Raw genomic sequence first — 23,968 nt, 5'->3', positions numbered from 1 at the left:
TTTAACCTTTTAACCTCATGAGCTACAAGGTCTTACACCGTCCCATGAAAGCACGAGGAATGCGCACAAAACAGTGCACCCTGATGCCGTCCCATGATAGCATTAGGAATACACACGACACTGCGTGGAAGGCCGAAGGTGTTCACATTTCATTTGCACAATCAACGTCGCCAACACACTGTTTACAGACAAGAACAAAATTACTTTTTAAAGTCCCTAGCATTTGGATAATCCTATTTACAGGCCTACATGATCGACGGTCCAAAAGTACACACACAAAGGAGAGGCTTGCACACATGTCCAATTGTGTGGGTCCCCCCTTCCAATGGAAGTATACAAGTACTATCACACGTTTTGCCTACCTGGCTTTGGGTCATTGTCCAAACAAGCCCTCCTCTTCGCAGTAAATTACAAATATGATTTTCCGAATCAGTTGTTTTCCTCCACGTAAATAATGCATGGTCCCTGAAAAAACACAACCATCCCTGAAAAACACTCATCTCCTCCCCGGGTTTCTTGCCAGTTGAACCAAGAAATTTAGGATACCCCTCGGCTGCGCTCGGTTCGGTTCGATTTTCAGGAAATAGATGCTCCGAGCGCAAGTGTATTGCTCTCTGCTCTTTAGTCCTCCAAAAGTCAAGTTAGTGACGGTTGGTAGCAGCTCCACCTCATGGCTCATCCAATACCGTAGTGCTAGAAGGCTGCCCAAGGGGGTTTCTATCAAGGCCTTGAAAGATGGGGCAGGCGGGGAAACGAGTGGCTTCCGCGGGCAGAGTTGGGATCCGGGGTCAGAAATTGAGGTTCCTTTTGAGCAAAGGCCGGTATGTTTTCAATCTCTCTGTCTAATTTTGCAGTAGTCTCAGTCCTTCATTGTTCAACAGAAAATTCGATGAGCTTATTCGCTGAACAAGAATTCAGTCGGTAATAACTTCAATTCACTACTTGAGGAAAACAATTCAGATTTTAGTTTTTCTTGCGTAAATCAGAAAATATAAAAGGATGACATAACTAAGAAGAATAAGTATGACCAATGACTAATGAAAATATGCCGTCCAAACAAATTTGTGGGTCTTATAGCCGAGTAGCTTCTACCCGCACTTCAAGTCATGGGATTGAATCAAAGCAAGTGGGTAAGTGAATCCCAAAAGGGTTGGGAGAAGTTTTGCGGGAAATTCAGAGAAATCCCTTCTTATGCACCCCATTCAATGAGCAACAAAGAAAATAAATAAGGAACAAAAAAGAAGAAAAATCAAATAGATTCCCACACATCATGTCTTGCATGCAATATGCCATAAAAAATCCGTACTTACAGTTATTTGATTCCATGATAGGTGAATGAGTACTCATCTCTGAAGGACGGAGCCTTGTACTCGTGGGGCGAACTGGGACCTGGGCCCTTTTTACTTCGACTCGGAGGTTTGTGGTTGGTAACTTTCACAACTCTAGGATTGCCTATTGCTGCTGCAAGCTTTAATCCATCAAGGGTAAGATACAGATATTGCGCATTTGAAAGTCAACATCAGAAAATATATGTGGATATGATGAACAGATAGGCCAATATCATATGTATAGTAGTGTAAAAGCAAAAAAGATTGTTGTCTCGGCACCAACAAGGTTTCTGGAAACTAAAAGAGAATGTTCTCTGTACTTCCATGCCTAAGAATATACTCAAATAGTCGTAAAAATCACACACAGAATCCCTGACATGCTACTAAACAAGTTAAATAGGAAGACGTAAGCCCAGCAAGAGGTAATTCATTTGTCTTTACTTAACCTGTTCCAACCTTACTTTATCTGTTCCAACCTTGCAGGACCCTCTAAGATTTGCGCTAGCCGCTGGAACTGGAACTCTTTTTGTTGTATCGTTGATTGTCTTAAGAATTTATCTGGTACGGTTTTCAGCTTACTTCATCTTACAATTGCGGCTACAGTGCATGAGTAAAAGTTTTGCATTGAGTACTAACTAAACCTCACAGCCAAAACTTAATACTAGATAAGACAGACACATGGTTTGTTGTATTACTGGCAACCATGGATTAAATTCTACTGGTAGAACATTAACCATCTATTATTTGCTACCAGTCCCAAATACCAGAGAACATAGTTTGCTACAGGTTCCCCGGTATGTATGGATTGCGTGAAAACAAATGCAAGGCTTGAAACTTCATATGGATAAATTAAACAGTAGTATGGTAAGCAATAAGAATGAAGAACAAGTTTATCTTTTAACAGAATGAACTTTACATCTAAACAATTTTCATACTTAATATTTGTTTGGCAGAACCTCTCTCATTGTAGAATCTTTAAAGCAAATAAATCATATAATTACCGTACTGCAGGGATGGAGTTATGTTGGTGATAGGCTACTATCAGCAGTCATACCTTACGAAGAGAGTGGCTGGTATGACGGACAAATGTGGGTAAAGCCCCCTGAGGTTAGTATTTTAACCTAATCCTTTCTCAGTTGAGAAACAAGGATGAAATCCCTCTTGAAAAGGTTAACCTTCCAAGTCTAATCCACATATCTTACTCAAGTATTCAACTGAAGAAGGCTAATCAGAATATTCAAAGAAATTAACTGATCACATAACGTTTAACGTTAATATTGCCTATACATCAAAACCTTGAAAAAAAAAAATATGATTTATGCTTTGAAAAATGTATCCTGTGGCTTATCACTAGAGCTTAATAGTTAATACTCGAATAAAGTTTCAGAAAGTCGGACTGTGTCGATCGTGTGGCGTATATTTGCATATGCAATTATGGTCATAAATATTATACTTTGCATTAACTTAAGTAGGGTCATTGAAGATGCAAATTTGAAGATATGAAAACTTGGTCATCAAGCAATTTAAACATTTCATAAATGGCGTCTAGTGCATAATAAGAATGAAAAGAGAAGACTCAATCAAACAGATTCCAATTCAACAAAAAGGGAAAAAGCAGATCGGAACTATCTATGCCCATGCCAACCCATAATTTAGGCAGAAAGCATCAATGGGGCATCATCCCAATCAATTTCATCATTTGATTACTGAGAAATAAACATCATGCAACAGAGAGCACCTTGTAAGAATATGCTGAACTGGAAATACAGGGTAAGCACTTCCACAATACCTCTTCTGCCGTAATTCAGGTACTGCGTTGCTATGGTGGCCATTTCACCTCACTGCCAAGTGCCAACCGCTGAATAAATGATAGCGAGCAGACCTAAGTAAAGCATCTGATCTTAATTTGGGATCCAGAAAAACGAATAAGTAAAGAGTCACCCATAGTTAAGAACTTTCAGAAACCATCAATCAAGATCAGTTTATTCTACGAATTGTCCAGTTGAGTTAACAAGCAAAATGAATATGGTAAGGAAGAAGGGCATACGATCATCCTTCACCCTCACTCTGCTACTCATACAGAATAATACAGGAACCATCCTTGCGCAAGATATGGTTGCTGAAAACTAACAGCTCACTATTTTCCTTGCAGGTCTTGGCTCGTGACAGACTCTTGGGATCTTACAAGGTACTAGCAATAAGAACTTGAAATAAGTGCAAACTATCAAAACATAACCTAGAAAAGGATGATAATGAAATTTGTATTTGAAAATTTATGGTGCAGGTCAAACCAGTTATCAAATTGCTGAAACAGACTCTAGTTGGAACAGGGGCATTACTTGTTACAGGAGTGCTGCTGTTTATCTTTGCTACACCAGTGGAAGACTTTGTTCGCACCACATTTGGCACGAAACAAAACTCGTCAGATGTTTCCGCCTCAAAAATCAGCTCAAAGTTCAATATAAGGTTTCACTCTGATCTATTATATACAGATTGCTTTTGATACTTTGTTCGCTAAATGTTATATACAGATTGCTTTTGATACTTTGTTTGCTAAATGTTGCTTGATCATGCAGTAAAGAGGAGTTACTTAAACTGCCTACGGATGTGAAGGCCAATGATGATCTAGCAGCAGCCGCTGCTGAGGCTGCTGACGGAAGACCAGTCTACTGCAGAGATCGGTTTTATCGTGCATTAGCAGGTGGACAATACTGCAAATGGGAGGATCTGCTTAAGTGATGGGTTGAAGGCAAAAGATAAAATCATAATTCATATGCAATTCAATATTCTACAAAATTGTTTTACAAACAAAGTAGTGGTCTGCATGGAAATGCCATGTCCATCCAAGGAAAATCCAATAGCACCAGCAAATAGATGGGGGGTGGGGGGAAGGTTAGCATGAGACGGTGGAGACGGTGGAATGCCTCTTAGTCACTACTTCATTTTATAAAACAGATTTTGTGAATGTCATTGAACAAATGCTGATAAACTATGCTTTGTAATTTGTAACATATAACAACAGAATCTACAGGTATTACTTTATTTTAGGAGAAAAATGATCAGAAAACAGACATAAAGAAAGCACGAGAGAATGAAACAATGTGGAACATATTTACAATAGGTGATGTGACAAAAATTGAGCAATTAAGTTTCCTTTACTACTTCTCTGTACTGTACATTATGCCATTAATGGAGAGGAAAAGATGATCAACTTTCCAAAGAAGCGGCAGTTGTCATGGTAAATATCCATGATAAACCAAAGAACAGGGAACGAAAAAAAGAAAAATGTACTATATACATACATACATACATACATATATATATATATATATATATATATATCATTTGCTATGTGAGGCACATTAAATACCATAATTCTTCAGTCACTGGACTCATGAAGTTGAGATGTATGTAATGCATGCTCTTCTCGCCTAAAACAGGAATTCTTGAGAACGGCTTCAGGAATCAGAACAACAGCTGCGGAAACAACTAGACAGACACGCTTCCACAAATATCTAAATGATAATCTTGCAAAACTTGATAGCAGTATGTGAACTCGTCTCCATCAACACCAAAAAACAGGGCAGAGAAATGATATCTGGAAAATAAGTGCCAGTCATACTTGGCGTCCAAACAACCTTGACCAGTGGCATTTTTGAGAAATAAGAAGCAGAGCCTCTGATGTCAGAACTCAAGCATTCTACCCCCAAAGATAGATCAACCAAGTTAGTGTAACTGTGTAAGTCCATAAACCCCTGCAAACAACTTTCTAGCACTGGTTATGAGCTGTAGCCTTCAACAATATGCCAAGAGCCATTTGTGATCATGGATACAAATAGCTATGCCATATCATAGTATAAGTTAGGCTCGAATGCTATCCCTCCCAGACAAGCTCTGCAAAGTCAAGACAAATGCCCTTCAATATATGTTCATGGTAAAAACTGATAGCAGGATATAGAACCATCGGTTTTGTACTTATTGCTGCTGTCTAAGCTTTCTGACGCCAGATTAGAGCAAAGCACTGTTGAATACTTGGAGGAACACCCAATGCGTAATTCCCCGACTAGTATACCTCCTAAATAAGTCTTTTGCACCAATTGAGAATTTTAAAAAGTCGTCTGTCCACGACATCCTTGAATGTATTTTTCCTTCTTTGTGCATCTTCAAGATCTAAAGTTCTATATGCAAGAGAAAGAAGATACATCGCAGGATGGAGTCTCCTACACACACCACAAGAGGATGGTAAGTGCATTTCTAAATGTATGAGAAGACCAAGTAAAGTCATAATGAACTAATGGAGGGATAATATCCTATCGATCCCCCTGAACAAATTCAATTATAAAAATGAAAGACAACAGCATTGTTCAGAATGGTGGCTTTTTTACTAGACACACGCCAACATAAAATAAAAAATAAAAAAAATAACCATTCACAAATTAGAAAATAAATGTTTAAATTTCACTTTGCACTAAATTTAAAGTATAAGTTGACCTGCTTCAATACAAGTTAAGCATCAATCCCTATTCTGTTTAGTAAATTAGTTATACACTAGATTTAAGAAAAATTGTGAATTATGAAATAGAGCTCAAGATCGCATATGACATTACTTACTTTTCAAATTGTTTTCCAGCATCAAAGCCATCCCAATACCGTTGAGATGGCAACATGCGGCCTTTCTTATCTCTACCAAATGTTTCAATATACCAACCGCCTATGTCATGCATGCCACAGCGAGGCTCAAACAGCCAAAATCTGTTCATACAAGTTAAGAAAACAATTTATTGATATGCTGGACTCATCTCACATGACATAAATACGACAAAAATGATAATTTTACCAATAAATTGTTGGGTTGATATGTAAAACAGACTCACTGGAGAACACAGAAGTAGATTTCTAACTTTGTTCAAGTCCTCGACTATGACAATGAACAAACAATAAAATTGCGCATGACAAAACCATATCAAATTCTTGCAAGAAAGAAAAAATATGGAGGCACATTGACTTGAAAATAAAGTATCAGAATGTTCTTTCATACAGATGTCACAGCTTACTTGCTTGGTGGCAACCGAGCTCTACTGCATCTGCACTCACAAACAGAAACCTTTTCTCCCAATTCATACCAATACAAGTGTTTCACCTGTAAAAATTACAAAAATAAATACATGAATAATACTAATCCAACAATATAGTCTATATATAATATATATTATAAGCACCTCTTATCCAGATATATTTACAATCATAAATAGATATATAACAATAACTAATACCAGGCAGGTATATATGGTGAGCAATAATGGTTCTTAACAAGATGCTTCATGCAATGGTATACGTATGTACAAAAAGAAGCCCTGTTGAATCAAAAACTGTTCATGTTGGAATATAATATGCATGCAGGCAAAATGAAATGTCTTGAAAGAAAAGATTCCCAGTATGCCTTACCCAGTACAAAAAGGTTAATCATCAGTACAACGAAACCCATTTTAGTTTAAAGAACCATTGGCAACCATATGTTATGACTTGGTGCATGTACATCTTAGATTATGCACCACTAGAATATATTAGAAACTTCTTAAATCATGCAGGATCTGAAATCTGCAGAATCACCCTCTAATCAAGTATGGAAAATTAGAAAGTGTAATATTGAAAAATATATACATTAACTTTAAGCAAGAAATTTTATCAATAAGGATGAAAGACAGAGCAAAATAACTTGAAGAAACCAGGTTTACGAACCAGCAATGTTCTATGCTTCATAATCACATGGGTTTTGGAACCACTGCTATTGTAGACAAAGCAGGACCCTTCTTCAGAGCTAGTCCCTAATCCTGTTATTGTACCCAACAGAATCCTTGATCCAACGGCACCACCTAAAAATGAATCTTGAGAAAACCCTTTGTTGGTATGCACAGTATTTTCATTACAGCTGAGAAAAACATGAATGCGATCAGACTCTTCATTCTGTTTCCCATCACGGTTGTTTTTTGGAGGGACTCTGGTGGCTGTAGCAACCACCCTTCCACATAGATGCAATTCTAAATCTTTATATGCATCTGGTGGGTCATTTTTGATATCCCAGGTTTCTGTATTTGCATTTCCAACATCATCAATGCCACCAGAGTTCCTGCTGATGCTAAAGTCCTCAACAGAAAGACAAATTCCCAAACCCGCAGATGTGGAATAATTCAATTTCATATTGTTGTAATATGACAATTCTGGAATTTTATTGCCCAGACGGACCATCCCAAAAAGGTCACGGCCTGATACCAAATGCAGCACCTCTGGAGTTTCATACACAGACCTCTCTTCAGCTTCGAAGCAGTCCGGAAGAAGCTCCATAGACTCTATCAGGGGGCCATAGTAAGCCGCATGTATGGCTGAATAGAAATCTCTCTCAAGAACATCAAAATAACCTGTACCAACCACCACCCTCCTCTCCGACAAAACATCATTTATAGCTAGTCTATACCACTTCAACCATTCAACAACTTCCATCTTCTTATATGTACTTAGATGACCCTTATACATGCTGAATGTCATGACTTGCTCAGAATGTTTCTGCACAAGCTTTCTCTGAGATAACAGGTCCATGTCGTAATGGGCCCTCTTTTCGCAATCCGAAAGAATCTGCAATCCATTACCAGTTATACAGTCAGATTAGAATACCTGTGTTTTCCTGGTAATTTATAAATTCCTTTCGGGACTATTGCTCATAGAATCTAATTCAAAGAAGAACACGTAATGCTTGTACGGGGCAAGCTAAGAGTATTCACTATATTTTCCTTCAGTATTCCCTTGCTTTAAGACTACGGCACAAGCTGTTTATGAAAGCAAGTTTAATTTGGATACTTTAATCTTTACGCGTTCCTGCACATTTGCTCTTGGGGGAGAGAAGAATATAGCAAGTTTAATTTGATTTACTTGCAATAATCCACCCATTTTTCAGTAATCCAATTTCAAAATTTAAGACCGACTTCTTTCTTTTGAATGCAAAACAATGCGATTATATATGATAATTAATCCAAAGTTTAATTGCAATAACAATGCGATTATATGTATAATTAAGCTCAGATAATTGGAGCAGCGAAGATACAAACCTCATAGGCGGCGAGGATTTGCACGAATCGGCGAGAAGCATCGGAATCGGTCTTCGACTCGGCGAGGTCCGGGTGAGTTTGCTTGGCCAATTTGTGGAAAGACGCTTTGATTTCGGCAAATGAGCTGGTTTCGGAAACACCTAGGACCTCGTACGCGTTTTCTGAGCCGAACTCGGTCCGAGCTGACTCGGTTCTGCTACTGAACCACTGAGCTCCACCACTCCGATTGCGCCTTGGGTTCTGTTGAAGTAATAGCAGAAGAATTGGACGACGGCGAAGCAGAACGTCGTCTTTGGCGCTATGAGAAGCCATTTTCTAGTATATTTTTTTATTTAATTTTGGATTAATAGTGGGGGAACTTTGGAAATGGTGGAGCTGGAAGGCGGGGAACAGTGAAGGTGCGGTTTCGGAGTCCGGAGGCAGTCTACGGAAGTTGGTGCGTGTCGTTTCTTGCTCATTCTTAGGGGAGTTGAATTTTAGGTCTTGACACGTGGCCAGAAAGTTGAATATTATAGATGGATACGGTTTCATTCGATTCGGTTCGGTTTGGTTTTTATTTTGTTTGTTTTTTTTTTCGGTTGGGTTTCGGTTCTTTTATTTTATCAATGTCACACACCTAAACAATTGATCATAGCATTCCTCATGAGTCTTGATAGTCATAAAAGCAAACTAGCTTTTATCTTATCTCCTCTGTAATAATAAAGCAAACCAACTTTGATCTTATCTCCTTTGTAATTGAGAACACCATATTGGAGTTATGAAAGCATAGGATGTCAGCCCGTGATGGAAAATAAAACCCTTTTTAGAAGTGGTACTGATCCTTTTCTTTGAACTTTAGTTGGTCAATCCATAAATACGCTTTGAGGGTTTATGGGGCCTTGAAGATGTAACCACTAGCGGAGCCAATGGTTGCGTAGGCCACAATGGCCAACAAATATTGACCCAAGTTGGGTCACCCAACATGGAACAAGTTATCCCGCATGTAACCTCTTCAGCCAAGCAGCAACAAAACATAAGAAAATTAAAAAAAAAATTTAATTAATAATTTTTCTATTTTAACATTGAACAACTGCTCCACCACAACACATTTGAGGCCTTCTCTCTACGTGCGCGACTCCACCATACCACTAGCGCCATATCCATTCAAATTTTAAGTTGCTCTATTCGTCAAGTTTAATCAGGTACCCTCCACTCCAAATTTCCAATCATTGACAATTTTGTTATCTTAGATTTATTGTGGTTTTTAGGGTTTCATTCAATTTCAGTTATGAATAAAATAAAGATTAGGTCTGAGAGTTATTCCAGTTTTTCATTCAATTCCAGTTTAGAATTAGGTCTAAGAAGGGCAGAGTATCATCCTCGTATCCATTTATAACATTGGGCATGAAAAAAGTTCTTGAATGTAGTATAATTTAGTCGAATTGTATATTCTTTTAGTGCATATGCAAATATGCTCATGATTTGTTTATTCCAAATTGGGAGACTTTGGATGCGGTTCCTAACTATGAATATTCTTTGACTAAAACCTTGTTGGTTTTCAATTTTTGATCCAAGTCCCTGAAATTAATGTGATAATTTATTTCTATGTACGTTACTATATTTTTCTAAATTAAAAATTGAAATTTATAGTTGTTTATATTAATGAGATTTTAAATAAAAAACCATAATTTGTGGGCTTAAAAATATTAAAATATAAACATACTATTGTGTGTGTGTGTGTGTGTGTGTAAACATGGGTACATTCATAAAAAATTAACCAACAAATTATTGTATCAAAACATGGGTATATTCTTCAAAATCACAAAAAAAAAAAAAAAGATATTAGGCTTAATAAAATTAGTAAATTTCTTCAATTAAACTTAACATGGATACATTCTCAAATCAAAGAAAAAAAAATGTACCCATATAAGTTTAAAAATGGATTTTAAAAAATTGAATATATTTTATATAAAAAAGGGTACATTTTACATATAACAAATTGGTATATTTAAAAATGAGTACATGTTAAGATTAAAATTTTGAAAAAAAATTACATGAATGGTACATTGTCACATCCCGGTCTAGACCCCTACCACATCCCTGGCTCGACTCCGCCGTAGCAAGATATTGTCCTCTTTGGGCCCCGACCACGCCCTCACGGTTTTGTTTCTAGGAACTCACACGAGAACTTCCCAGTGGGTCACACATCATAGGATTGCTCTCGCGCGAACTCGCTTAACTTCGGAATTCCGATAGAACCTGAAGCCAGTGAGCTCCCAAAATGTCTCGTGCTAGGTAGAGATGAGAATATACTTACAGGATCCACTCTCCTGAGCAATGTGGGATGTTACAATCCACCCCCTTAGGGGCCCAACGTCCTCGTTGGCACACTTCCGGGCAGGGATTGGCTCTGATACCAAATTGTCACATCTCGGCCCAGGCCCCCACCACATCCGGGGCTCGACTCCGCCGTAGCATGATATTGTCCGCTTTGGGCCCTGACCACGCCCTCACGGTTTTGTTTCTAGGAACTCACACGAGAACTTCCCAGTGGGTCACCCATCATGGGATTGCTCTCGTGCGAACTCGTTTAACTTCGGAGTTCCGATAGAACCCAAAGCCAGTGAGCTCCCAAAATGCCTTGTGCTAGGTAGAGATGGGAATATACTTACATGATTCATTCCCCTGAACGATATGGGATGCTACATACATATGATTAGCATGGGTACATTTAGAAAAATTAAAATTGGGTACAAATAAATAAAAAAAATATGGGTACAAATACAAATAAAACTTGATAAAATATGGGCACAAAAAAAATTAATATATGGATACAAATTAAAACTGAAAAGAAAATTGGTACAAATTAAAAAAGGGTACAAACTAAAAATAAAAATATATGATAAAAAATTTAGCCATATATATAAATATACTAATTGTAACATTTTTAACATTAAGTGAATATATTTAGAAATAAAAAATATTTTATTATTGAAATAATTAATGATGTTATTAATACCAAGGACCTTGATAAAAAAATGAATAGGAATAAGGTTTTAATCAAAGGAGTAGCAAAATGAAGGATGAGAACCTAATTTCTCCTTCCAAATTTCATTAGTTAATTATATAATCCCTAATTTTTCATTAGTTAATTCCAAATTTCATTGGGCATTGGACATAATTTTCCATTAGTTAATTCCATTAGCCAAGTGTCACATTCCGGTCCGGGGCATATCACTTCCGGGCCCGCTCCACCACCGTAGCACGATATTGTCCGTTTTGGGCCCCGACTACGCCTTCACTGTTTTGTTTCTGGGAACTCACATGAGAATTTCTCAGTGGGTCACCCATCATGGGATTAATCTCACGCGCTACTCGCTTAACTTCAGAGTTCTGATGGAACCCCAAGCTAGTGAGCTCCCAAAAGGCCTCGTGCTAGATAGAGATGAGAATATACATATAAGGCTTAGAGGATCCACTCCTCTAGACGATGTGGGATGTTACACCAAGCCTCAACCACTAAAGACAAAAATTGTCGAATAGTGTGTTTGATTGCAAATAGTTTGATTGAGTCAATTATTGTTAATTTGATCAAATTTATATTATGTTGTTGACTCTTTTTGGTATTATTTAAAACAATTATGGAGAGGTATTTTAAGAGAAAATCAACCAAAGATAACCTTTCACCCTTTACAACGGATATTCCTAAAAGCTCAAATGAAAATAACATAGAAAGTATACTGACAAATCTTCCAGGAGATCCTGGGCTTCAACTTCGGATATTAGAATATGATCCAAATATTAGAGATCAAGTCTGAAGAGCTTTTTTTACAAAGGGAATTGGTTCAACCTCGAACCCATCAATTTCCATATACGTCATTTGCAGAAGTACAATGCCGTTTCAATCCGAAATGGTTCGATGACTTTCCTACTTGGTTGGAGTATAACATATCAAAAATATTGTTTTCTGTCGACGTTGTTATCTCTTCAAGCTAGAGATTCCAGACCAAGCAGGTAATGACAATTTTACTAGCAAAGGTTTTCATAATTTGAAGAAAAAATGTCAACTTCGAGTTCATGTTGGAGGCCCTAATAGTGCTCACAACCAAGCTTTACTTCATTGTGAAGCTTTAATGAATCAGAATCAACATAGTCAAACAATTGTCCATAAGCAGTCGGATCAAGCACGTATTGGTTATCGCACTCGTTTGAATGCATCACTTGATTGCATTCGCTTTTTATTATGACAAGGTCTTGCTTTTCGTGGTCATGATAAAAGTGAAGATTCAAGCAATAAGGGTAATTTTCTTGAGCTTTTGAAGTTTCTTGTAGATCATAATGTGGGTATTAAAGATGTGATGTTTAAAAATGCTCCTCAAAATCTCAAGTTAACATCACATGATATTCAAACAGATATTGTGTATGTAGCAGCATGTGAAACCACCAATGCTATCATGTTTGATATTGGTGATGATACTTTCTTTTCTGTTTTGGTTGATGAATTGCATGATATATCAGTGAAGGAGCAAATGATAGTTGTACTTCGCTATGTGAATACCAATGGACAAGTAGTTGAAAGATTTGTGAGCATAAAGCATGTTCCTAATACCACTGTTTTTTCACTTAAAGATGCAATTGATCAATTATTCTTTACAAACGGATTAAGCATATCTAGATTTCGTAGACAAGGTTATGATAGGGTTAGCAATACGCAAGGTGAGTTTAATGGTCTTAAGACACTTATTTGAAAGAAAATGAAAGTGCATTTTATATTCATTGCTTTGCACATCAACTTCAACTTGCTCTTGTAGTGTGGCAAAAAATCATATTCAAATTGGCTCTTTTTTTTTCTGCTTGGTTAGCAAAAGACAACAAGCCAAATGGAAGCTATTAAAAATTATGAGCTTCCAAGTGGGCAAGGCTTGAACCAAGAAACTAGTCTTAAACGTGCAAGTGATACAAGTCGGGGCTCACACTATGGTACCTTGGTAAGCTTGATTAAAATATTCTCTTCTGTAATTGAAGTGCTTAAGATGATTGTAGATGATGGTGTAAGTCTTGATCAAAGAGGTGAAGGGGATATTTTGTTGAATCTTTTGCAATCTTTTGATTTTGTCTCTAGTCTCTTTCTGATGAAAGAAATATTGGGAATCACAAATGTGTTGTCACAAACATTGCAAAAGATAGATCTTGATATAGCGAGTGTTATGGCTTTAGTCAAAGCTTGTAAGCAACAACTACAAGCAATTAGGGATAATGGATGGGATGTTTGGCTTGATAAAGTTTCTTCTTTTTGTAGCAAGCACGATATTGATATTCCTGATATCTTTATAGCTAGAGGGAGGTCACGACGTAGAGTTGAAAATTTGACAAACCTTCATCACTACCGTGTTGATCTCTTTATTGATGTTATTGATAAGCAGCTTCAAGAGTTGAACAATTGTTTTAACGAGGCAAGTACTTAATTGTTTCTTTGTGTTGCATGCTTAAGCCCAAATAACTTATTCTCAGCTTTTGACATTGAAAAGTTAGTTCGTCTTACTCAATTTTATCCAAAAGATTTTTTCTGATTTAGAGCTCACACTTCTTGAAGATGAACTAAAGAATTATATTTTTGATATGCAAATAATGAATTTTCTGCGTTGAAAGGAATTAGTAGCATTGCACAAAAGTTGGTGTAGATAAAGAGGGATAGACAGTATCCCTTGGTGTACTTGCTAGTGAAATTAGCATTGATTTTACTTGTTGCGACTGCTTTAGTTGAAAGAGCTTTTTCGACGATGAAAATTGTGAAGAATCCACATCATAATAGGATGACTGATCAACGGTTGTATGATAGTTTGGTTGTGTACATTAAGAAAAAGGTATTTGATTCTATTGATAATGATGTTGTAATACGATGTTTCCAAAATATGAGAACATGTGGTGGACAATTATAAATGAAAGTATGATCAATTTTTGAAAGCTATTTTTTGACTCCATTGTCTTAAATTCTTGGCTCCGCCACTAGATATAACATATACAAGATATAACAACAATGACAATGGACAATTAGGTCATTTCATAGTCTATGTTTAGACTTGTAGCTTTGTTAAAACATTGGATGTTTTGAACTAGTCCATATACGTCTCTTCTCTTTTGGTGGTTTGAGTTGTGGAGAATATTTGAAACGCTTCTAATCAGCACATTCTCTTCTTAGAATCCATCGTTGTAGCCATGTCTTTTTTGCTGGGAAAGTTTCCAGTGGTTTAGTTGTTGCAATTAATGCATGTGGGTTCTTTAAGCTTTTGGGAGGTTTTAGAATATGGGATTTGTGAGCAAATTATTGAGAATTCTTGGTTTTAAGATTGGAATTCCTATTGGACTCTTGATGGTGTTTTTTCCTATTTGTTTATTCAAAGCCCAACGAAGTTGAGGTCTAAGTTCACTTTAGATACTTGGACTTAGGTTTAAAACAGCATCATTTTAAGTGTAAAGGAATTTGGTTTGGCTCGATTTTCCTTTTTGTGGTCAGTTTATTTTCGGTTTTCAGTTTTTTGGTTTCGATCCTTTTTTTTTTTTGGGTTTTCGGTTTTTTGAACCCACCCCTAGCATGGATTACAAATGGAAAAATTTGCAATAAAAATTCTTGATGTCAATGCACCGAAGTTCGTTTCTTATAATCGAAATTTGTAAATCACATTAAAAACATAATTTAAAATTATAAGGAATTCCAAAATAATAAAAATTGAAACAACGAAATTTTGTTAGAATTTGTGAATTTCTTTTTTGTTTAACTTAAAAAAACAATATGATTTAAGTACAAAATTTGATGAGTGTATAGAATCATTAATATATGAGAGATAGTAGTTAGGAAATGTGATAGTAGTGGTGGAGGAGATGGTGGTGATGATGGTGGGTGGTGGTGGTGACGATGGTGGGCAATGGTGGCAATAGTTGTGATGGTCATGATGATGTTGGGTGGTGGCAGTGGTTGTGACATGTCGTGTGGTGGTCACCAAATGTTGAATTTTTTTTTATTTTTTTTACTCTTACTCATAAAAATTTGAAAATAAAACTGTTCACTTGGGAATTGGAGGTTCCAAATTCCAAATTTTTTCCTCGCAAAAATTCTAAATCTTTATGTTTTATGAATCCAAACAAGGGAATTGGTACATGTCAATAGGGGTGGGTTCGGTTCCCTTCCGTTCGGTTTTTGATTGAAACCGAAAACCAAACCGAAATTACTGTTCGGTTTGGTTCGGTTCAGTTTTTCTTCGGTTTTTTTCGGTTCGGTTTCAGTCCGGTTCGATTTCAGTCCGGTTCAATTTTTTCCTCCTTTTTTTATCTTTTATTTATATATACATATATATATTTGGTTGGTAAATTAGCCCAAAAGAGGACCTGCCAAACAGCCCAAAAGATCCAACAAACTGTAAAGGCCCAATACATACAATACAACAAAAAAAAAACCTAAGCTTTCACTGCAGCACCCGCCACCGAGCATTGAAAACCCCCGCCACCAACCAACCGACGCCTCACCGATTACAATTTACAACATCCAGACATGAGCACCTGTTCGAACACAACCAAACAGACGAGCAACCAACATAGGGCTCCAGAAAGACAAATCCAAGAAAAACATCGGTCAATTTTCCTTCAAAAATTCACAAACCAACAATCCAAACAAACATCAGCAACTTCAAAAATTCACAACCAAAAATCGAAAATAACATTAGCAACAATTTTTTTAAGATGATCAAAAAACACAAAAACAAAAAGAAAGATTGATTAAACAATTATAAGAAAATCCAAACAATTATATTAAACAAACATCAGCATAATTCAGTGGGTTTTGCAACTTACTTTCTTTTCGCCATTTTTGATCCCACATATTTTGTATCTTATTTTATCCCAAGAAAAATCATATTTTTCACGAGGAAACCACCAAGAAAGGGATTAGATTTTGGGTTTTGCAACTTTCAATCAGCAGTGAGTTTTGGGTTTTGTATGATCCCTTGAATCTGCCCTGTTATGGGTGTTGAATGAGATCCAGGCGGAATGTGGTAAGAAAAAAGTTGTCTTCTTTTGGGCCCTCTGATCCTGAATATTTACCATGAAGGATAAAGGCCAGAAGGGTTGGAGGAAAGTTGCGTTTTTGGTCACAACTCACAAGAGTTTACAAAGAGTTGGTAATTTGCAGAAAAAAAGGAAGGAAATATTGTTCCTTTTTTGGGGCATTTTCTGGGTTTTTCTCTTTTGGTGGGTGGAAAATGAGATGCAAGTTGAAGAGTAAAACTAGCAACAAAGAGGTACTTGGAATGGATTGAGAAGCAATCACAAAATAAACAGATTTACAAGATTGGGAAAAAAATCGATGAAATTGATACAGCTAGAGCAACTTTACGAACCTGAACTTCTTGAATCAGGCATCGCAGCGGTGGGAGAGATAAGTTCTTGACGGTGGGAGAGAGAGAGAGGTTGAGAAGTCAGAGAAGATGAAATGGGAATAAATGGGTGGACGGCTAGGGTTTGTGTTTAGATATGTTATAAATATAAGGAATTAAGGATCCAGAATCAATATAAATATTTTACTAATACAATTATACCAAACAAAGCTTGTTGTCAAGTTGGCTGAAGCAAATATTCATCAACCAGGAGGGAAGGGGTTCGAAACCTCTAACCTCTTGGTTTTGAGTATTTGTGTATGATTTATATAATTAATATATATTAAATAATTAAATAAATATATATTATATATAAATCGGTTCGGTCCAGTCCGGTTTCTGGACCACCAAAACCGAAACCGAACCAACCTATTTCGGTTCGGTTCGATTCACCTAGTTTGGTTCATTTTTTTTTGGTTCGGTTTTTTTCGGCTTCGATTCGGTGTTTGGCTTGATTTTTTTCGGTTTTCGATTTTTTAAACCCACCCCTACATGTCAACTTATAAATTCTGAATTTTTTTTTAAATTTCAAGTTCATTTTTCTCATACAAAATACTGCAGTTGATTTACTAAACGAATCTTTGATCTATTTGCTATAGTTGATTCACTAAACGAGTTTAGTTTTTGTTGATGCACAAAATCAGTGAGGACTTTGGTACAACAGAAAATGTTAAGTTTGTGACCTTCGCTAGATTGCTCCGGTCATTAGTGTGGATAAGTATGCAAATGGATAGAGACAGGGAAGCAAACACAAGATGTACGTGGTTCACCCAGATTGGCTACGTCCACGGAGTAGAGGAGTTCTTATTAATTGTGAAGGGTTTACAAAAGTACATAGGTTCAAGCTCTCCTTTAGTGAGTACAAGTGAATGATTTAGTTCAAATGACATTAGGCAATATTGTGAGAGAATGATCTCTATTTATAGAAGAGAGTTTCTAGTTTCATTCTGACATTGACACATGTCATGTTGTGATTGGTTTCCGATGTTGACATGTGTCGCTCTATGATTGGCTTCTGATGTCGACACGTGTCGCGCTGTGATTGGCCTCCTGGTTGGAGGGAAACTCTTCTGGGTCCTTGACGGTATAACGTTGACCGGTGCTCAGTAGTTTCGGGATTTGTCAAGTATGGTACAAACAATTTTAATTTTTCTTTTACAAAATAATATAATATAATCGATTGTGATTATAAGTATGTACCTTTATAAAATCGACTATAAAGATTGAGTAGTAGTTTCCATAACTAAGTATTACTCGACATGAATTTGACAAGTGAGAATCGTAACACATGTGTCAGTATATATCCGTCCAGTACATAAAATTTCTGAATTTGACATTCCCACATGAACCTTCTTTCTTTTGACAACACCCACAAGATAGTAATGAATTTTTCTACTATGATAAATTATAAATACCCAATGATTATTATTATTTTTGGACAAGAGCTTAACTTCATTAACTTAAAACAAATTACAAAGCCAACTAAAGGCCCAAGACAAACAGTGGGAGGCCCAATAACACAACAACAGAAGCCTGAAACTGAAAACACACAACAATAACAAATAAAACCTAAAACCATCCTAGAAACCTAGCTTGCCACCACCGAACTCTTGTCAGCAATCATTGGAAAGACAGCCATGTAGGAATCGGAATGAAGGAGGATCCACGAAGAGTCAAGCACAACTAAAAAAACCCAAAAAATAGAGAAAATCGACAACAAAAATCAGATCTCAAAGCTGTGCAATCTACCAAGCTATCAAAATTTGTACCACCACCCACCAAGCCTTCAGGAAATGAACGGAGTTGACATAACATGGGGGTGGAGAGGGCCAAGGGAATGTGTAAAATACCGGAGGTCGTAGAACACTTTGCCCAAAATTTCTGACATGCCAGTAAAGCAGGAGGCAGTAGGGGTAGAGATCTACATCCGAAATCGAGTCCACAACTCAAAGATTTAATTTTTGGTAAGGGTTAAGGAGAGGTGAAAAAGGGGTCAAAGATGGAGGTGTACGTAAGAAAAAAAGGTGGAGAAGAAAGTGAGCACTACTACAAAAGTCCCCAGTAGTGTCTTTATAAAAAAAGACAATAAAAGCCTATTTTTGTCAGATGTTAGCAAAAAATCTGACATAAATTCATGTAGTGGCGGATAAGAGAACCGGCAACATTACTTGCGTCACGAAAAGGCTTTTGTTGTCGGACAAGACTCATTCACCAAGAAAATAGTGTCAGATACAAGTGACATTAATACTCTGTTGGAAATGTGCCCTAAAACCAATCATATGATGATACTTTACGAACATTTCACATGTTAAACTAATCTAGTTTAATATAACGGGCAAAAATTATTGTTTTAAGCCGTCTCATATAAATGTTACATGCTTAAACAATAAGTCCAAGGAATATGCAATTGGGAGAATGTGATCTTAAGAAATTAGATTCATGAGACCATTTTATTTCGTATACATATCCTAAACGTTCTTGATCATAGGATTGCTAATTAGGCATTGACAGAACGTGCTATGTCTTATCTTAGGGAGAGTGACTGGTCTCGAGTCATTGGTGCGACTAACACCAAGACAAGCATGTAGGTGCTCAATAGAGAATGAGTCCATTGAACACGATCAACAAGTAGTTATCATACTCATGTCACATGAGAACTCATGGTTAGCATAATGCAAAGTAGTCATTTGACTTAAGGCATTATAGTTGTCTTGTAGTTAGGTCCTTGATCTTTGACTATATCAAAGTCGCTTCGTCAGAGGGTGTCCACGACATAGTTGGGGTTAAGCCATTTAGCCATGGAGGCAAGTGAATGCACAACAAAAGATCTCTAACCTTCAAACCGTTTGAGGGAGAATACTCTATGATATGATTAAGAATCTCTGGCCAGAGTATGAATGGGATTTAGGAAGTCATTCCAAATCACATTCAAGGTAATCATATAAGTAAAAGAATCACATTGGATAGTAGACATGAATAAACTATCAAACCAAACAATATGGTCAAGAGTATTGTATTAGAGAAAGACCGTATTGCATTTTAATCCTAAACTGAATTGGTTCTCCACCTCTTCTGATTAGCTTGGTTAGCCATGACATACTGCTAGGTGTCACTCATGGTCTGTAGAAGCCCTGGTAATCTTTATCAAAGGGAGAATTGAAATGTTGTTTCAATTGACAATCGATCGTTAAGAGTAATAATCGCCCACTGCCTCGCTAAAAGGAACCTAATGGATTGTACACCGTGTAATGTAGAGATTGAAGAAACATCGGAGTTGAGTAAGAACAATGAAATGGTTTAATTGTTTATGACTAGGATTAATTAATATGTTAATTAATCAAACAAATAAGTTCATTTTAGACCTCGGGTTAGTTTTGGGCCTCAAGGCCCAATGGGCTTCGAATGTCAAGGCCATTGACTTAAGTTTTATGACAACTTAATGAATAAAGATTCAAGAGGGCCCAAACAGCCCAAAGACCATAGAAGGTCGGACATATTGATGAAATAGGGTTTTGGTTCTTTTTGTCACTTAGGTGAAGTGACTATATAAAGAACTTTATAGCCAAAATTTATTTAGGGTTCTTTTAGAGGAAATTGGATAGAACAAGTCTCTCCCTTTCTCTCTAGGAGGCCAACCCCTTGGAGGAGATTAGCTAGCAATCTTCCATCCTCCAAGGTTACTCATCTCTTATTCTAGTCTCTCCTTGGTGTGGAGACTTAGAGGTTCTCTATTTTGGGAACTTGGAGAATTCATTCTACCATCCTCATCCAAGAAATCCATGGAGCTAAGAAGTAAGAAATGAAGACCCTATCTCTTGGGTGATTAGCCCTTACTTATGCAAAGATGAATCAACAAAGGTATAATATTTCTTAACTCACTTTGTTCTTGAGTTGAGTCTTGGTTCACCATAACTACTAGGCTTTGAATTTCATGGGTTAAGTTTTGTTTTTGAGTGCATACAAGCATGATTCCGCCTTTTAATTGTTAATAGCATGCATAGATGTTGCTCAAATAAACTAGTTTTCACAAATATTTCCTTCATACTCCTGTTGATTGTAGGCGACATTAATTGTTGAGAAATCTCGTCGGATATAAAGACAATGCTGTCACATATAACCGACATAATAAAAAAAATAAAAAATAAAAAAAAGTATATAAACCAAATTTATGTTTTGACTAAAAATAAAAAATAAACAAAAATGCTCCTTTATCCGACACCCATGCTCATTTAAAAAATATATTAAAATTCATATGTGACATAAATGCTTCCATTGATAATGTTCTTCAGCAATATATCTCATTATACAAAGTGTTTATACAACAAAATAAAGAAAACATAATGATGATTTTTCCTTTTTCCTATCTTCTTTTCTTCCCCTTTTTCTGTCGGTGCTACCTTTCTCTTTTCCCCTTTCCCCGCTTCTCTTTTCCTCTTCTTCTTTCTGTGCTCTTCACTGCAGAACAACAGTCCATCACATGAGAAAACATGAATTAACAAAATTTCAACAACAATTGATGCCAAAAACATCACTAAATATTAACAAATTAGATAAAATAAATGTGGTTTAAGTAGAACAATGTATGAGAAATTTGATAATTAGCAAATTAGTCATAAAAATAGATTGAATTGAACAAAAACTACAAAACCATAATAAAATCAGGGAACTACAAATTTTTAGTTAACTTGAAAAAGTTGAAACAAAATCCCTGACTAATTACCTCGGATAAGCAAAATCCCTTACACACAATAGAAAACAGGAGCATGAAAGCTAGACATTTCTGGTGTTTGGCATAAATCATGTCTTGTCGTACTAGTGAGAGAAGATGGGGAGATGAGATCGACGACTGTCATGGAGAGAGTGATGGAGGAACTGGATGAAGTGGATAAAAAGAGCATGGTACGAAGATGAAATGAAAAGAAGAAATAGGAGAAAAGAAGAAAGAGAAGCCGGAAAAAAGAAGGGGGAAATGAACGAGAATAGGAGAAAAGAAGAAAGGGAAAAGGAGAGAGCAGAAGGGGAGAAGAGAAGAAGAAGGAAAGAAGGAGGAGAGGAGAAGGAATGCAGCGGGAAGGAGAAGAAACTGGGCAAGGGAGAAGGCAGCAGTGCAAGGAAGAGAGATGGGTTTTATTGTGTAGAATTGGTAGTACTGTTGGTTAGAATTGATAGAACCGACAACACACTTTTCAATGTAAAGAATGGTGGGAAATATCCAGCCCAAAATTCGATCTCAAAATTTGGCAAGATTTAAAAAATAAAATAATAATTGAGTCGGATATAACTGCCAATGTTAGTATAAAAAATTTGAAAATATTTGTGTCAGATAATATAATCTGACACATTACTTACTCATGTCAAATATATCTTCCATAATTGGTTAAAAATATTTTAAAAATAAATCTAGTGAAGTTAACGGCCCACTTCATTATTCTTGTCAGAAAGTAGTGCACTAATGTCAGATATAAGCGACAATTGTACTTTTTTATCTGACACTTTTAAAGATGTTGTTGGAAATATTTTATCCGATAGTAATAATATAAAACCGCCACCAATATCCGACACATTAAGCCAATTTTGTAGTAGTGGAGGGAAAAAAGCTGTAGAAATGGAAATAGAAAGAGAAGCAAGGGGAACAAGGAGAAGGAGAAGAGAGGGGAGGCAACAAAACAGGGAAGCCATAGAAAAAACATTAGTAAGAAACACCGGGAAAATGGCAAGGACAGCCGAGATTGTGACCCAAAAAACTGACAACCAAAAGTTGTGAAAGGTAGGACACAAACAAAAGAGAAGAAGAAAAAAAAAGGGATAAGGGGTTGTCGGCCGACCCCAACCAAAGGTAGGAGTCGGCAGCGAAAATCAAGGAAAAAGGGGCTTCCGCGTGAGAGAAAAAAGGAGGAGCGGCTAGGTCTTTTTTTTTTGTAGCTTTGATACCCAATGATTAATTGGTGAACACAAAAGAGTACAACAATCACACTCTCACGTAAACAAACATGTCATTAGATTTTGAATGTAATTGGTAAATCAATCACATCCTCCTAAAAACGTCTCCAAATTCAATAATGCATGGTCTGACTCTCCTTTCTTCTTCTCACTACTAGAAATTTGGCTAAAAGCCACTCTTTTCATTGGTGTCTTGTCATTTGTGGACACTCTCATTGGTAGCAAACCTCAATGGGCACCCAGCAGCCACTAAACTAGGGAACTTGTCCTATGTAGAGGACTTTATTGTAGCAATGGCTACCAATATTGCTTTGGTGTGTATGTGAATAGTACAACTTTTTTATGGTTTTATAATTATTTCTAAAATTCAAAATATCTCATTGTCTCTCTTATTAGTGGTTAGATTTGAGACTAACATTGGTGCCTTTCATACTCATACACACACCAATCCTATATGTCTCTATTAGGATCAGTGGCTTTTAAAGTATAGGCACCAACAATGGTGTGAATCTATAACATTCCAAATGGCCAGTAGGTTCGAATTGTATTACATGCATTTTAGTAATAGCTCTGTACTATATTAAAACTTAGCTTCTTAATATAAAATTCACATGAAATTTAAATTTGCAAAAAGATTCACATTTCCAACCAACCACACTTTATATCCAATAGATTTATCAATAACAAGGTTTGTGCTACATAAGAAAGCATATTACATTCAACGATGTTGTCCAACACAACCAAGTACCCAAGGGTGATGACGTTACATTTTATAACACCTATGTACCTATGCACATCCACCAATAGCAAACTTATAACTAACAAAATCTGCCCAATTTGTTTTATGCCTTCCCTATGGCATTTGTACTATATACATCAAGCAAAATTCACAAAAAGGATCACAGTTAACTTTTCACTTACTAATGCCAGTGACATTCATTATGCATGGACGATACCCAATCTTATCATCTGTGCCAATATTCTGCAGCACAACAAAACCGTTATCTTCAACTTCTCCACTTGCTTGGATCTTCAAACCAGTTCATTGTTCAATTCTATTGACACAAACTTGAGTCACATCAACTCCATTTGGTTTCACCATGCCTCCATCAGTAGTCATCTTCAGCGCAGACATAATTTCAGCCCTCATTTCACGCTTCATGTTCTCCACTTCCAAGTCCACCCGTTTGTTGTG

The 23,968-nt window shown here is 36.6% G+C and overlaps 3 protein-coding genes and 2 long non-coding RNA genes across 8 annotated transcripts; 2 read left to right on the top strand and 3 right to left on the bottom strand.

The window, feature by feature from the left end:
* The first annotated feature begins 142 nt into the window (after positions 1-142).
* Positions 143-4,370, top strand: LOC108169603 (protein CONSERVED IN THE GREEN LINEAGE AND DIATOMS 27, chloroplastic). The gene is made up of 7 exons (XM_017323146.3): positions 143-821; positions 1,332-1,484; positions 1,812-1,889; positions 2,340-2,435; positions 3,481-3,516; positions 3,613-3,794; positions 3,905-4,370. The coding sequence occupies exons 1-7, from the start codon at positions 588-590 to the stop codon at positions 4,065-4,067; spliced, it is 942 nt and encodes a 313-aa protein (XP_017178635.2). The 5' UTR covers positions 143-587; the 3' UTR covers positions 4,068-4,370.
* A 94-nt stretch (positions 4,371-4,464) lies between these two features.
* LOC103401486 (uncharacterized) lies at positions 4,465-8,875 on the bottom strand. 4 transcript variants are annotated; one of them, XR_011576800.1, is made up of 5 exons: positions 8,429-8,875; positions 7,068-7,958; positions 6,166-6,468; positions 5,940-6,080; positions 4,465-5,548 (listed from the first exon to the last, which is right to left on the bottom strand). XR_011576800.1 is itself a non-coding variant. In XM_008340196.4 (5 exons), exons 1-5 carry the CDS (start codon positions 8,738-8,740, stop codon positions 5,404-5,406), a joined length of 1,575 nt encoding a protein of 524 aa, XP_008338418.3. In that variant the 5' UTR covers positions 8,741-8,873; the 3' UTR covers positions 4,465-5,403. The 4 variants fall into 4 exon arrangements, 2 of the variants coding, with proteins under 2 accessions (XP_008338418.3, XP_017178634.3); XR_011576799.1 differs by having other exon boundaries at positions 6,367-6,468; XM_008340196.4 differs by having other exon boundaries at positions 6,383-6,468; positions 8,429-8,873.
* Positions 8,876-12,048: 3,173 nt separating this feature from the next.
* LOC139191815 (uncharacterized) lies at positions 12,049-14,346 on the top strand. The gene is made up of 5 exons (XM_070812838.1): positions 12,049-12,219; positions 12,400-12,421; positions 12,659-13,123; positions 13,433-13,860; positions 14,089-14,346. The coding sequence occupies exons 1-5, from the start codon at positions 12,049-12,051 to the stop codon at positions 14,344-14,346; spliced, it is 1,344 nt and encodes a 447-aa protein (XP_070668939.1).
* A 1,352-nt stretch (positions 14,347-15,698) lies between these two features.
* On the bottom strand, positions 15,699-16,898 carry LOC139192590 (uncharacterized). Its single transcript, XR_011576798.1, has 2 exons — positions 16,253-16,898; positions 15,699-16,043 (listed from the first exon to the last, which is right to left on the bottom strand). It is a non-coding gene; the product is annotated as an uncharacterized lncRNA (long non-coding RNA).
* Positions 16,899-21,058: 4,160 nt separating this feature from the next.
* Positions 21,059-21,965, bottom strand: LOC139192473 (uncharacterized). The gene is made up of 2 exons (XR_011576647.1): positions 21,554-21,965; positions 21,059-21,288 (listed from the first exon to the last, which is right to left on the bottom strand). It is a non-coding gene; the product is annotated as an uncharacterized lncRNA (long non-coding RNA).
* Between the last annotated feature and the right edge of the window lie 2,003 nt (positions 21,966-23,968).

Source organism: Malus domestica, chromosome 15 (genome assembly GCF_042453785.1).
Source record: "Malus domestica chromosome 15, GDT2T_hap1".
Taxonomy (NCBI): Eukaryota; Viridiplantae; Streptophyta; class Magnoliopsida; order Rosales; family Rosaceae; genus Malus; species Malus domestica.
This window is presented reverse-complemented; position numbering and strand designations above follow the sequence as displayed.